Source organism: Hippopotamus amphibius, chromosome X (genome assembly GCF_030028045.1).
Source record: "Hippopotamus amphibius kiboko isolate mHipAmp2 chromosome X, mHipAmp2.hap2, whole genome shotgun sequence".
Lineage (NCBI taxonomy): Eukaryota > Metazoa > Chordata > Mammalia > Artiodactyla > Hippopotamidae > Hippopotamus > Hippopotamus amphibius.
The window spans coordinates 40,336,506-40,352,965 of record NC_080203.1 but is presented as its reverse complement, the minus strand read 5'-3'; the positions used below and the strand labels follow the sequence as shown (position 1 = coordinate 40,352,965).

The window sequence follows — 16,460 nt, the reverse complement described above, 5'->3', positions numbered from 1 at the left end:
TAATTGGAGAAAGGGAAGCCTTTTTTAAACAATGGTTACTGGAACACTGGCTATCTCTATAGGAAAACAAATTTAACCGTGACCACTAGCTCAGTCCATACACAAAAACTAATTCAAAATGGATCATAATTCTAAATCTAAAGTCTTGGAATAGGCAAAGATTTTTGAGCCACAAAATATTGTAAAATCATTCATTGGATTTCCTCAAAATTAAAAATTTTGCTTATCAAAACTGTTAAATAAACAAGCCATAGACTGAGAACAAAAATACTGTAAAACATATATCTGACCAAAGGCGGGATATATAAAGAATGCCTATATTTCAGCAATTAAAAAGCAAAACTCCCAATTTTTTTAAATAGGCAAAAACATGAGCAGACAATTCACAAAAGATATACAAATGAATTATAAACACATGAAAAGGTGCTCAATAACATTAGTCACCAAGAAAATGCAAATTAAAACCACAAGATAACATTTTATACACCCTAGAAAGCTAAATATCAAAAAGACAAATGTTGCTAAGACTATAAAGCAACTGGGACATTTGTACATTTCTGACAGGAGTGTAAAATATTATAACCAATTTGGAGAACTATTTGGATGTTTCATATAAAGTTATATTTACTCTATGACTCAATTTGTCTATCCTTAAGTATTTACCCAAGAGAAGTGAAAATACATGTTCACAAAAATATCAGTGTTGGACAAAAATGTTTATAGTTGCCTATGAAGAAATATTCAACATACTAATCATCAGAGAAATGCAAATCAAAATTCAGTGTGATATCCTCTCCCACCCACTGGGGTAGCTACTATTAAATTTTTTTAAAAAAATAGTAACAAGTATTCAGCAAGGATGCGGAGAAATTAGAACTCTTGTATACTGTTGGTAGGATTGTAAAATGATGCAACTGCTAAGGAAGACACTATGGAGGTTCCTCAAAAAATTAAAAATAGGGACTTCCCTGGTGGAGCAGTGGTTAAGAATCCACCTGCCAATGCAGGGGATATGGGTTTGAGCCCTGGTCCGGGAAGATCCCACATGCCACAGAGCAACTAAGCCTGTGCACCACAACTACTGAGCCTGTGCTCTAGAGCCCATGAGCCACAACTACTGAGCCCATGTGCCACAGCTACTGAAGCCCAAGCGTCTAGAGCCCGTGCTCTGCAACAAGAGAAGCCACCGCAATGAGAAGCCTGCACACCACAACCAAGAGTAGCCCCGCTTGCCACAACTAGAGAAAGCCCGTGTGCAGCAACAAAGACCCAATGCAGTCAATAAATAAGTAAATAAATTTAAAAAAAATTAAAAATAGAACTACAATATGATCCAGAAATTCCACTTCTGGGTATATATCCAAAGAATTAAAACCAGGATCTCAGAGAAATATTTGCACACGCATATTCATAGCAACCCAAATTTCTGTCAAGAAATGAATGAATAACGTAAAATGGAATATTATTCAGCCTCTAAAAGGAAAGAAATGTATTCACACTTTACCACACGGATGAATCTTGAAGATGTTATGCTAAGTGAAATATGCTAGTCACAAAAAGACAAATACTATATTATTCCACTTATATAAGGGGCCTAAAGTAGTCAAATTCATGGAAACAAAAAGTAGAATGGTGGTTAACCAGGAATGGGGGGGGGGAAGTGAGTTGCTATTTAATGGGTATAGAGTTTTATATTTGCAAATTGAAAAAGTTCTGGAGATATTTTTATCAACAATACAAGTCTATTAACTCTGCTGAATTGTACATTTAAAAATACTTAAGATGGTACATTTTATGTTATGGGTTTTTTCATAATGTAACAAATATTTATAGTTGCCTTATTCATAATGCCAAAAAACTAGAAACCTAGCCAAATGCTCATCAACAGGAAAATTACAAACAAATTGTGATATATTCATAAAATGAAATACTAGTCAGCAATTTTTTTAAATGAACTGCCACTGATACATGCAAAAACGTGGATTTCATCTTAAACAGTACTGTGTTAAGAGAAAAAAGCCAGGCACAAAAGAGTATATACTCTATCATTCCATTTATATGAACACCAAGAACAGAAAAAAATATCAATTCATGATCAGAACAATGGTTTGCTCTGGGATAAAAGAAATGACTGAGAAGGGAAACAAGGGAACTTTCTGGGATGATAGACATATTCTGTATCTTGCTTTGAGGAGTAGTTACACAGATATATGCAATTATCAAAATTCATTGACAGAACATCTAATTACAACTAAATAAAAAAAGTATTTTCAAAACACAATGATATAAACAGTTCATCCAGCTCAATATCAAAAAAACAAACAACCCAATCAAAAAATGGACAGAAGACCTAAATAGGCATTTCTCCAAAGAAGACACATGGATGGCCAAGAGGCACATGAAACGATGCTCAACATCACTAATCTTCAGAGAAATGCAAGTCAAAGCCACAATGAGGTATTACCTCACACCCGTCAGAATGGCCATCATCAAAAAATCTAGAAACAATAAATGTTGGAGAGGGTGTGGAGAAAAGGGAACTCTCCTGCACTGTTGGTGGGAATGTAAGTTGGTACAGCCACTATGGAAAACAGTTTGGAGGTTCCTTAAAAAACTAAAAATAGAACTACCATATGACCCAGTAATCCCACTCCTGGGCATATACCCAAAGAAAACCATAATCCCAAAAGAAACTTGTACCATAATGTTTATTGCAGCACTATTTACAATAGCCAGGACATGGAAGCAACCTAAATGCCCATCAATAAATGAATGGATACAGAAGATGTGGTATATATATACAATGGAATATTACTCAGCTATAAAAAGGGATGAGATGGAGCTATATGTCATGAGGTGGATAGAACTACAATCTGTCATACAGAGTGAAGTAAGTCAGAAAGAGAAGGACAAATATTGTATGCTAACTCACATATACGGAATCTAAAAATGGTACTGATGAACTCAGTGACAAGAACAAGGAAGCAGATACAGAGAATGGACTGGAGAACTCGAGGTATGGGAGGGGGCGGGGGGTGAAGGGGAAACTGAGACGAAGCGAGAGAGTAGCACAGACATATATATACTACCAACTGTAAAATAGTCAGTGGGAAGTTGTTGTATAACAAAGGGAGTCCAACTCGAGGATGGAAGATGCCTTAGAGGACTGGGGCAGGGAGGGTGGGGGGGACTCGAGGGGGGGGCGTCAAGGAAGGGAGGGAATATGGGGATATGTGTATAAAAACAATTGATTGAACCTGGTGTACCCCCCAAAAAAGATAATTAAAAATAAAAAAAAAAAAAAAAGAAAAAAAGAAACATGTACCATAATGTTTATTGCAGCACTATTTACCAAAGCCAGGACATGGAAGCAACCTAAATGCCCATCAACAGATGAATGGATAAAGAAGATGTGGCATATATATACAATGGAATATTACTCATCTATAAAAAGGAATGAGATGGAGCTATATGTAATGAGGTGGATAGACCTAGAGTCTGTCATACAGAGTGAAGTAAGCCAGAAAGAGAAAAACAAATATTGTATGCTAACTCATATATACGGAATCTAAAAAAAAAAAAAATGGTACTGATGAACCCAGTGACAGGACAAGAATAAGGATGCAGATGCAGAGAATGGACTGGAGGACACGGGGTTGGGGGGGCGGGGGGGCAAAGGGGAAGCTGGGATGAAGTGAGAGAGTAGCATAGACATACATATACTACCAACTGTAAAAAAGAGAGCTAGTGGGAATTTGCTGTATAACAAAGGGAGATCAACTCGATGATGGGTGATGCCTTAGAGGGCCGGGACGGGGAGGGTGGGGGGGGAGTAGCGGGAGGGAGGGAATATGGGGATATGTGTATAAATACAGCTGATTCACTTTGGTGTACCTCATAAGCTCGTACAAGAGTGTAAAGCAATTATATTCCAATAAAGATTTAAAAAGAAAAACCACAATGATATAAACAGTTCATCCAGCTCAATATCAAAAAAACAAACAACCCAATCAAAAAATGGAGAGAAGACCTAAATAGGCATTTCTCCAAAGAAGACATATGGATGGCCAAGAGGCACATGAAAAGCTGCTCAACATCACTAATTATTAGAGAAATGCAAGTCAAAACTACAAGGAGGTATCACCTCACACCAGTTAGAATGGGCATCATCAGAAAACCTACAAACAGTAAATGCTGGAGAGGATGTGGAGAAAAGGGAACCCTCTTGCACTGTTGGTGGGAATGTAAATTGATACAGCCACTATGGAGAACAGTATGGAGGTTCCTGAAAAAACTAAAAATAGACCTACCATATGACCCAGCAATCCCACTGCTGGGCATATACCCAGAGAACACCATAATCCAAAAAGACACATGCACTCCAATGTTCACTGCAGCACTGTTTACAATAGCCAGGACATGGAAGCAACCTAACTATCCATCAACAGATGAATGGATAAAAAAGATGTGGTACATATATACAATGGAATGTTACTCAGCTGTAAAAAGCAATGAAACTGGGACATTTTTAGAGACATGGATGGACCTAGAGACTGTCATACAGAGTGAAGTGAGTCAGAAAGAGAAAAACAAATATCATATATTAACACATATATGTGGACTATAGAAAAATGGTACAAATCAACCGGTTTGCAAGGCAGAAAGAGAGACACAGATGTAGAGAGCAAACATATAGACACCAAGTGGGGAAAGCGGGGAGGGTTGGGGGGGAATGAATTGGGAGATTGGGATATGAAATTTTACACTCTAAATATATGCAGTTTACTGTCTGTTAACTGTATCTCAATAAAAGTTCTTAATAAATAAGTATATGCACTTTATTTTATGTTAACTGTATCTCAATAAAAGTTCTTCAAAAAATTTAAAAAAAATTTTTAAAAACCCACATTGCGACATTATACTAAGTGAAATAAGCCAGTGACAAAAAGATAAATACTGTATGATTCCACTTTTGTGAGTTATCTAAAGTAGTCAAATTCATAGAAACAAAATAGAATGGTGGTTACCAGGAGTTGAGGGTGAGTGAGGAAAAGCAGAGTTTTGTTTAATGGGTACAGAGTTTCAGTTTTGGAAGAGAAAAGCTGTGACAATCTGTTGCAAAAAATAAAAATTCAAAAAACACAGTGAGATATCCATAGAAACCCACTAGAATGACTAAAACCAAAAAGACTGACAATATGAAATATTGGTGATGATGTAAAGGGAGCTTTCATAACTTGCATGCAGGAAATTAAAATAGGAAAGTTTTGGTAGTGTCTTATAAAGTTAAACATATAGTATATTTTAACATAGATATTCCACCCTTAGGTATTTACCCAAGAGAAATTAAAATATGTGTCTATAAAAAGACTTATAAAAAGCATATTCATATCAGTTTTATTCACAATAGCCAAATTGGAACCAGCCTAAATGCCCATCAGCAGGAAAACAGATAACTACATTGTGTTATATTCATGTAATCGACTACTGCTCAGTAATGAAAAGAACAAGCTATTTAAACACATGATAACACGAATGAATCAGTGTGCTGTATGATTCCACTTATATGAGATTATAAGATAAGTAAAATTAATGCAAGATAGACCAAAAACCCAGAACAGTGGTTTCCTTTGGTTGGGTGGGGGGCAATAATTTACTAATGAACACAAGGGAACTTTCCTGAAAGAAAGAAATGTTTTATATCAGGGGTCAGCTATCTTCTTCTGTACATATAGTAAATATTTTAGGCTTTGCAGATCATATATAATTTCTGTTGCATAATCTTTGTTTTCTTTTTTTACAACCCTTAGAAGATGGAAAAAACAGGACAGGGGCCATACTTTGCTGACCCCTATTCTATATTATAATAGAAGTATAGATTATATGGGCATATCCATTCATCATAATTATATATCTATGATGTCAGCATTTCAATGGTGTAATTTACCTCAAAGATACAGAACTGCAAAATAACCACAACAATAATAATAACCAAGTTAGAGGTGTGGGAAGTGGGTAGAGGTATAAATGAAATAATAATGGTAGAATGTTGATAATTGTTGAAGTTGGGTGATGGGCATATGGAGTTTGGTTATATTATTGTGTTTATTTTGTATGTGTTTATGATTTCCGATAATAAAATTTTTAAAAAGAAAAGAAAAACTTCCAGGATATAGCTGAAGCAGTACTTAAAGGGAATTTTGCAGCTTTAAGTGACTGTATTAGAAATTAAGAAAAGTTAAGATCAACTATAAAAACTTCCAGCTCAAAAAAATAGAAAAATAACAACAAATTAAAAGCAAAGAAGAGAAAAAAAAGGGACTGATGCTACTACTGACACACAAGGCTGTGACTGTCCATCTCCCAGTGGATCCTATGGAGAAGGGGCCAAAATGATTTGCCTCAAGACAAGAGAGGAGGTAAAGGTTTGAGGGTGGGGTGGGCGGTGGGTACAGCTGGAACAAGACTGACATTGAGATGATAGCTGTGGATGAGATGCTGGATGATGGAGAGATGAGTCTTCCTTATACAATTATGTTTATTTTTGTTGATGGCTAAAAATGTCCATAATAAAAAAATTAAATTAAAAGCAAAGAAACTAGAAGGAAAGAAATAATCAGAATACAAATCAATGCAATAGAAAGCAAACATACAAGAGAGAAAAGTACACAAAGCCAAAAGTTGATTTCTGGAAAAGATTAATAAAATTGATACTCTTTTAGCAAAACTGATCAAGAAAGCGAAAACACAAATTATCAATATCAGAAATGAGAACAGGAGCATCATTACAGATCCTAAGGCTACTTAAAAGATTGCATGAGCACATCATATACCACTTTATGCCAGTAAGTTTGACAACGTATATGAAATGGACAACTTCTTACAGGTATAAGAAGAAATAGAAAGTTTGAATAGTCCAATATCCAAGAAATTGAAACTGTAAATTAAAATCTCCACACAAAGAGAAGAACAATAGGAATCTAAAGAGATTTAAGCAGAGAACTGACAAGAGCAGGTTTGTTTTCATTCAGATTGCAATGTGGAGAAAAGATTTGACAGTGGTAGAAGTGGATATGTGTAAAGACAATTGCCAGTGGTTGCCAGGGGTTAGGGGGAGGGAGGTGTGAATCGGCAGAGCATAGAGAATTTTTAGAGCGCTGAAACTATTCTGTATGTTACTGTAATGGTAGATACATCATTATGCATTTGTCAAAATGCATAGGATGCACTACCCTATGAACCCTAATGTAAGCTATGGACTTTGGGTAATAATGAAGTGTCAATGTACGTTCATGGATTATAACAATTTGTATCACTCTGGTTCAGGATGTTGATAATGGGGGAGGCTGTGCATGTGTGCAGGAAGGGGGTGGATGGGAACTCTACTTTCTGCTCAATTTTTCTGTGAACCTAAAACTGCTCTAAAAAATGAATTCTCTCTTAAAAAAAAAAGACAATTGCAGTAGCTCTAGTGGGTGATGATGGTGGCTTGGACCAGGATGGTAACAGTAAATGTAGAGAAAGAGAAGGACATTGGAGGTTTAAGGAAAATGGAGAAGCTTTGAATTAACCAATGAAGTACTATAATGGACTTAAAGGACAATTTTAAGGGACATTTTAAGATGAGAAACACAAATTTATAGTGGAAACAATATACCTTTTTGCATGACTTTCTGCCATAATACTTAGCTGTTCAAGTGCAGGCACAAAGAAAGTTAAGAGTTAGGGTCATCCAGAACATGAGTTTTGTAAGTGTGTCTGACCAAAAAGACAGAAATAAGAATGAGTTCAAATGATCAGTTATGAAATCTAAGGTGGGCATGAAAGAAGATAAAAGAAGGACTTGTGGGATAGGAGAAAGTAGAGGTCAGTAGACTGGAAGACCCAATGTAAAATATAGGCATAGTTGAAAAAACAGAAGGCTGTAGTCAGAGAATGTGATGTTTGAATTTATGATTTTGGAAGTGAAGCATTTTCAGTAGCAATTATAGGTAATGACAAAGCCCAAGGTATAATGATAGTAGTGCATAGCCAAAGTGAAATGGAAGAGAAGATGATTAGAGATTATATGGCAAGGAACTAAGTAGCCAAGGTGTTAGATGGTACTGGGAGTATGCCACTCAGTTCCAAATGATGGGAAAGAACATGAGACTGGGAGATAGATATAGCCTAATTTTCCTTCATACACCTTTGCAGAAGTTGGGACCCTAAAAGATGTTGGAAGTCATCAGTCCTTTGGCCTTCTGACTCCTGGTGTTTCCCTTTCAGGAATATCCATCTGATTGCACAGGACTCCCTTCTGTAGCTGGCTCACCAAGATATGTTTTCCAGTCTGGCCCCTGATACCCAATCCCAACATTTTAAGATCACGAAGGCACATAAGTAGTCAAGGCAGTGTTGGACTCACAGTGATAGCATCATCAGATCCACTTCCTGCTTCATAAAAGTTCTAAAAAGGAATTAGGACTTTTCACGTGGTAAATTCTCGAAAATTGGCCTTCACCCTAGGATTGAGTTACTATCTCCACCTGACGTAGTAACACAAGTTAGTAAGGCGACATAAAAAGATGTCATGAGGATAATGAGGGCCAGTTTTCCACCTGTTGGAGAAAGAAGTTACAAATACAGTAAGGGAAAGGATAGAATGAACTCTGTGGCATTCAGTTACAATTGGAAGTATTAGATAGATGAAAGAGAGAGAGAGAGATGATAGATGATAGAGAGATAAATAGATGATAGATAACTGAATGAAATTAAAACCACTGATATAAATGTATGAATAAATAAATAAATAAATGGTAGAGAAGGTTAGGCTCTTTCTTACAATACAGTGCCAACAAAAACATAGAAAGAATGCTAGAGTTAGAGAATCATCAATGGATGCTAAAATTAGTAGGTAAAAATTTGATGAAAAACATGATATTTATACAGACTCCATGTATCTCTCTACAAATTATGTATTAATCACAATAAGGAAAAAAATAACAGTAGCTCTACCGTGGCAAAATCTGGTAGGCACCACCTAAACCAAGCGATCAAAGTTAATATCACTAATAATGGGACAATCAATATTATGTGCTTCCTAACACAAAGCACTGAAAAGAACACTGCATCACTTCTGCAGCATTCTGGCTGAAGATGCATAACCTAAATCTAACCATGAAGAACATGGGAAAAACCCAAGTTGAGGGACCATCTACAAAATAACTCACCTGAATTCTTCCAAAAATATCAAGATAAAGAAAAACCAAAAAAAAGCTGAGAATCTGTTTCAGATCAAAGGCAACTAAAGAGCCATGACAACCAACTACAATGTGTGAACTTCAATTGGAAACTGGCCCAGGGAAAAATCAGCTATAATGTATTATGACCAATGATAAAATTCAAATATGGACAGTAGTTTAGATAATATTATTGCATTAATGCTAAATTTTCTGATTTTGATGATTATACCATAGGTGTGTACAAAAATGTCTTTGTTTTTAGGAAATAAACACTGAAGTATTTAAGGTAAAAGAGCATGATGTCTACACCTTACTCTCAAATGGTTCAGAAAAAAAGAATATATAGTCATCCCTCGGTATCCACTGGGGATTGAGTCCAGAATCCCTGAGGATACGCATACCCATGGATGCTGAAGTCCCTTATATAAAATGGCACAGTGGTACTTTGAATTCTCCCTTGAAGTGGTTGTAATATCTTCCTGATTCCCTTATATATTTAATGATATAAACAAAACCTTTGACTTATTCATTTCGTATTTGTGCGAGAATCATGATTTTATCCTTTAAAAACTAATAGTTAACACATAATATTGGTTGTTATCAATGTAATAAATACTTAACTTAAAAAAGAAAAGAAAATTAAATAAAATAAAATAAAATGAAATAAATAGTACAGTGGACTCTCCGTATCTGTGGGTTCTGCACCTGCAGATCCAACCAATCCAAGGTTGGTTAAATCAGGGGGTGCAGAACCCGTGGATACTGAAGGCCAACTGTACATGAATTTATAAATAGAGAATGAAAAGCATTAGGCAAAATGTAAACAATGGCTGAATCTAGGTAGGGTATACAGTAGTTCCTTGAATTATTCTTGCAGCTTTTCTGCAAGTTTGAAATTATATCAAAATTTTAAATTACCCAAAAAAATGGTATCATGGACACACTCTATCTTGGGTGTTCTTATTTCCATACTTCTAGTTTATCAACTCCCCCAGGTTTGGCCCTGTTTGGCTCCATGCTTTGGATCTAACTCTCTGTTTAGCATCTCAGATCATCAAACCAGTATGGAACTGCCTATTCTAGCTCTGACCTTGGTCCTCCTTCGGGATTCATCTCTCATTATTTTTCCTTCAGCTCCAGGCATCAAAACCACATGTAAGGGAAATATAAGATCATAGCATCTCATTCTGATGGGGCACATCACGTCCCTCATGGGCCACACTTCTTCCATTTCCCCATTTCCTTTGTTTTTGCACTTGTACAGCGGTCTGGATGTAGCAGGTGCCCCATTCAAACCCATTGGATTGGTTTGAACTTGCCTGGTTCATGAATGTGAAGAAGTATATCATTATCTTCTAGAAATCCCACTTTCATGAGTCTGAAGGAATCAGAGGCTGTCTCCACAAATCTTTTATGAACTCAAAGTTCAAGAAGGAGCCAATTTTAAATGGTTTGAGAAGAAGCATCATCACCTCTGCCTTATGTACAGGCTGCTTCCTGAAACTATTCAAGGACTCTTTTAATATAATTGGTGGGATTGGGAAATCACCATTTTTCTTACGTAAATAGAAATTACCAGATGATTTTCCAGGTCTGGCAACTGGAGATTTTGAATGATTATGGGATATGTACTTAATAATAATCATAATAGCTACCATTTTACAAAGAAGCTATATGTCAGGAAATGTGCAAGATGCTTTACATGTATTATCTCAACGCTGCGAAGTAGACATTAATATACTCCTTTTACAAATAAGGAAAGTAAAACTCAGGGAGTTTAGGTGACTTTCCCAAGTTAATATACCCCTTAAGTGGTAGAGCTGAGAACTGAATCCTTCATGTCTTTTTGACCCCAGAGCCCATACTTTTGCCATTGCATCATATGATCATAACAAGTCAGTAGCCACCCTGTAGTTTCCCTGCACTGATTTGTTAAAGGATCTTCCTAACAGCTGGTATTAGTTACTTTGGAGAAAGGATTGGTTTCAGTGGGAATATATATGAGAAGATTTCTCATACCATTTCAAATATATCACTTGCACTTGATTTGATGGATCTAATGTCTCCAAAATCTCCAGAGGGGAACTTTTTCAGCCACACCCAATCACCCTAGAAAGAAAAGGGAAAGAGTATTGGTGAGCCTTAGTTGGCAACAGCTTTAGAGCAATATCCTTTCCACGCGAGAGTTTATAGTTAGACCATCAACCAAACAAGCTTTGTTTCTCCTCTCTAACCTTCACCCCATGGACATTCTGTATTTGGAGCTAAAAAGGAGGTCACACAGAGAAGTTAAAGTTTAAAATTCCAATTAACTAAAGACAGAGAAACAATTGCATGGATGCAGACCCCAGGAAAGGAATGATATCTCTCTCGTCAATGACTTCCTTAACTAACTGCAGAAAGTGCTTGATCATTTCACTCATTCATAGCTAAGTGATGTAGCACCAGGTTTCCCACGATTAATGGTGATGGTTAGTGGTTGCAATTCTCACTGCCTTGAGGCGTCTGTGGCGAGAGATGTAGGGCAGGAGATGCAGTGCAGCAAATGTTTCCTGCATTTACCTTGATCCATTTTTCTCTTGTGGGACAGGCCATTTTGGGGCCCTCTTATGCTTTGATCATAAACCGATGGACTTAAACACCAATTAAACTCTTTTTATTTGGATGTACAAATGCACTACCGTAGTAATATGAATAATCTAGACTCTTTCAGAAGTCTATTTCTGACTTTTTGAGCACAAAACAGCTATTTCTACGGCTGCTGTCAAGTCAAAAACAACAATTATTTTGTCTTCACTTTAACACTGGTGCCTGATAGATAATTTTCTTCTGTGTGCACAGCCTCAAGGATTCATCAGTCACCAAGCCCTATTTAGTTTCTGTCCAACCCAAATTTGAAAAAAGCAATACATATATAGATTCCTTTCCCTCTGTAATATTAATAATAACGCCTTACATTTGCACAGCGCTCTCTCCTCTTCAAAGTGCTTTCACATCTATTACCTACAGCCTGGAGATTCCATTTCAGGCTGCACCAATTTCTCATCAAGTAGAGATAATACAGCAGAGAGCTCTGTACAGTCAAATTCCAAGAATGAGAGAGTGTAGCCACTCTCTTATTACGGAATATATCCAGCTGTGGCATTGCATCTGGAGACCGGCCGGAGGCAAAGGCTAATAATGGGAGCTGCAGGCATCCGAGTTACTCGCCCGTACTCTGTGTTAGAGGGTATCTTCTAGCCAAGGAGCTCAAAACCCTTTAACTTGGAAAGGGCTCCTAGAGGCCTTCAGCAGCTAAACAAAACTCTGCCAGACAGGCTTACACCCACAAAATTCAGAGAGGTAGTCCAGGACAAGTGCCTGCCTGCAGCAGAATGATCAAAGGACCAAAGGCAGCTTTCTTGGTCTCTTGCCCAGCAATTTCCTGAGTGTGGCCCTAGACCAGCTACATCATAGTCACCTAGGAACTGGTTAGAAAGGCCCATCATAAGGCCCCACACTTACTCACTTAGTCATGGGAGTCATGACGGCTTGACAGCTCAAAGTTTCAACCTTCAGAGGACTTTGCCCTTTAGAGGGATCAAAGGCTGAGGTTTAAGCTGAAAGAAGAAACTCTAACCGGGAATTTACAAACTCATCCCATGTGTGGGTTATACACTGATGAGCAATAAAGCCTTCCCAGCACCTTTGCAATTATATTACTTAGACCATGGTCACTGCTAGCCTCTATGGCACCTTTGTGCTAATTAGCAAAGGATGCTTTCCCTCAAGTAAAAAAACATAATGTGAGAATACTATTTTGCAGCCTGTGGCAGACCTGTGATGTTGGGCAACAGCCCCATTAGATGTGGTTCCCTTGTGCAGTGTACAGCCTGAACATCAGTATTGGCAACCCTGACTCTGCCTATAGCCAGTGCCTAATACCTTCTTCTTGCAGTCCATCCTATTGCAGATATGGGTTAGCTTTCTCTCTTGCTTAGTAACTTTTACAAATAGTTAAGCAGAGCTTTTTTTCCTGCCAAATCACCAAATTTGAAAGCTTCATATTTAAAGAAATTGAAGCCTGAAGAGATTAAATGACTTGCCCAAGGTCAGAAGGTTAGGTAGTAACAGAAGCAAGGTTTTCCATCTCCCACTTTGTTGCTCTTTCCTCCCATGGGCTTTCTTTGGTTTGGGGGATTTGTGTGTGTTTGTTTTAAGATTTAAATAATTCTCATGAACTTTATAAGCAAATGTTTATTGAGTCTGTGTGTGTCCTACTTTATGAGCAATGAGGAAAAGGGAGGATATGGGCAGGTTTTATCTTTACCACGCATGCACTATTTGTTTTGTTTTTTCTTTTAAGAGAAAGAGTGATAAAATACTTCACTCATCATTCACTTTTTAATTAAGAGGAAGAAACATCAAACTCTATCCACTAAAGTTTTTAGAAGTAATTTAAAGTCCATCAGTTTTGCACTAAGGCCATCTTGTATTAACTAAGAGTCAAGAGAATCAGGTTCTAGACCTGGCTTTGCCTCAAATTCAGGGGTGGCTTTAGAGTGGCTACCTCATTGTCCTGAGCCTCAGTTTCCTCACTGATAGAGCTGGACAACTTAAATGATTTCTAAGGTCCTTTTCAGCTTTGCTGATCTGATTCCGTGATGAGAGAGAACATGGTTGGTGGAAAGGAGAGAGAGCCATGTGGGATATAGAAGGTGGGAAGGTAGGAAAAAAAGGCTCTGGCAAAGAGAAATGAATGGGGAGGGTGTGTGGGGGAGAGACAGAAATGAGACAAAGAGAAAAACACAGGGAGAGGTAAAGAGGCAGAAGGAATCATAGAAGAAAGAGGGAGGATCAATGCAGTGGGTTCTCTCTGAGTGTGGCAGGGTTGCACTACTGCCCACCTCAGCCCTATCCCCTAGACTGTAGCTACTAGAACAGATCCTGACATGTTCCCATTATGTCTGACAGTTATAGCTCTTTCTTCCCTGCAGTCTGCTCAGCTGGCTTTCCTTTTACATCCCAAAGAGTATCTCTAAGGACTGATTTTCCTGCACAATTCCAAAAGTTATGCATCTGTGTGTCCCACCAAAGTGGGAATCTGTGTCAGTGTATTACAATGTTATGGCATGTCCTAAAGAAGGGTGTCCTTTGTTATTAGGTATCTGTGACTCCAGGCACATCATCTGGAACTTCCACATCTTCCAGTAAAACTTCTTCTGAAAATTTGATTTATTTCAAACAGAAACTAGATAATGAATCTTTAAAACACTCCTAATAGAGAGATGTTTCAGAAGGGACGCTGGACCTCTTTGTTTGGTCTGTTGCTTCAGTTGACTTCCGCTCCTCCTCGGAATCCTCTTTAGCTCTAGCTAGGCAGTTTCCTAGCTTCCTTTGCATGCTGCCATCAGCCTAATCTTGACCTCATGGTGTGGTATTATTCCCACTAACGCCCTCCTTTTGTGCAGATAAAGTCCCCCTTTGGCCTACACAGTTCAGAAATACCCAAGATCTGACTGCCCAACAGCAGTCATTGTGGGAACTAACTCAACTGTCTGCCTCCTTCCAAAATGAGGAAATATGTGACAGATTCTTAAAGGCCAATTACATACAGATGTTTATTTTTTCCCTTCTTAATTCTACACTATAACCTTCCAGTTCCACCAAATAAAACATACCACAATTCAACACATAAATTCTTCTGCAGAATCACAGAATCATAGCATATCTGAGCCAGAAAAGGCCTCAGAGTTCTCTTAGTTCAGCAGTTCTCAACCCTGGCTGCACATATAAGGGAACTTTTTTTACCTTCAAAACATATCACTTTTTAAAATTGTAAAAGTATGCAATATATGCAGAAATAAAAAGCATTTTGAAACTAATTGAGATCAGTGTACTTCTACCTTTTGTTAGCAATTTAGCTAAATGAATCTAGTGCTCTTGTTAAATAAGAATAACTCATAAGTATATAAACAAAATTTACTCATTTTTGTTGGATTTGGGATAGATTCCAAGCCATAATTGCCCAGGTTTATGTCAATTACTATATAAAAAGTAAAATGCAATGCCAAGCTTTTGCACAGCGAAAGAAACCATAAACAAGACTAAAAGGCAACCCTCAGAATGGGAAAAAATAATTGCCTATGAAACAACGGACAAAGGATTAACCTCCAAAATATACAAGCAGCTCATGAAGCTTAATACCAAGAAAGCAAATAACCCAATCCACAAATGGGAAGAAGACCTGAATAGACATTTCTCCAAAGAAGACATACAGATGGCCAACAAACACATGAAAAGATGCTCAACATCACTCATCATCAGAGAAATGCAAGTCAAAACCACAATGAGGTATTACCTCACACCCGTCAGAATGGCCATCATCACAAAATCTGCAAACAACAAATGTTGGAGAGGGTGTGGAGAAAAGGGAACTCTCCTGCATTGTTGGTGGGACTGTAAGTTGGTACAGCCACTATGGAAAACAATTTGGAGATTCCTTAAAAAACTACAAATAGAACTACCATATGATCCAGTAATCCCACTCCTGGGCATATACCCAAAGAAAACCATAATCCCAAAAGAAACGTGCACCATAATGTTTATTGCAGCACTATTTACAATAGCCAGGACATGGAAGCAACCTAAATGCCCATCAACAAATGAATGGATACAGAAGATGTGGCATATATATACAATGGAATATTACTCAGCTATAAAAAGGGATGAGATGGAGCTATATGTAATGAGGTGGATAGAACTACAATCTGTCATACAGAGTGAAGTAAGTCAGAAAGAGAAGGACAAATATTGTATGCTAACTCACATATACGGAATCTAAAAATGGTACTGATGAACTCAGTGACAAGAACAAGGATGCAGATACAGAGAATGGACTGGAGAACTCGAGGTGTGGGGGGGGGCGGGGGGTGAGGGGGAGACTGGGACGAGGCGAGGGAGTGGCACGGACATGTATATACTGCTGACTGTGGAATGGTCGGTGGGAGGTTGTTGTGTGGCAGGGGGGGTCCGGCTTGAGGATGGAGGATGCCTTGGAGGACTGGGGCGGGGAGGGTGGGGGGGGCTCGGGGGGGGAGTCAGGGAGGGGAGGGAATGCGGGGATGTGTGTATGGGAGCAGATGATTGAACCTGGTGTACCCCCAAAAAAATAAAAAAAATTAAAAAAAATTAAAAAAAAATACCAATGCCTGGGCCCATGCCATACCAATTGAATCAGAGTTACTATGCCTGGGC

General features: G+C 37.9%; 1 protein-coding gene across 1 annotated transcript in view; it reads right to left on the bottom strand.

Annotated features, from left to right (window-relative positions):
* The window catches only part of GUCY2F (guanylate cyclase 2F, retinal), an 88,092-nt gene that overhangs the window by 35,100 nt on the left and 36,532 nt on the right, over positions 1 to 16,460 (bottom strand). The window contains exon 7 of the mRNA XM_057718719.1: positions 11,244 to 11,333. Within this exon, the coding sequence (XP_057574702.1) occupies positions 11,244 to 11,333 (90 nt within the window). The remainder of the gene's footprint in view (positions 1 to 11,243; positions 11,334 to 16,460) is intronic.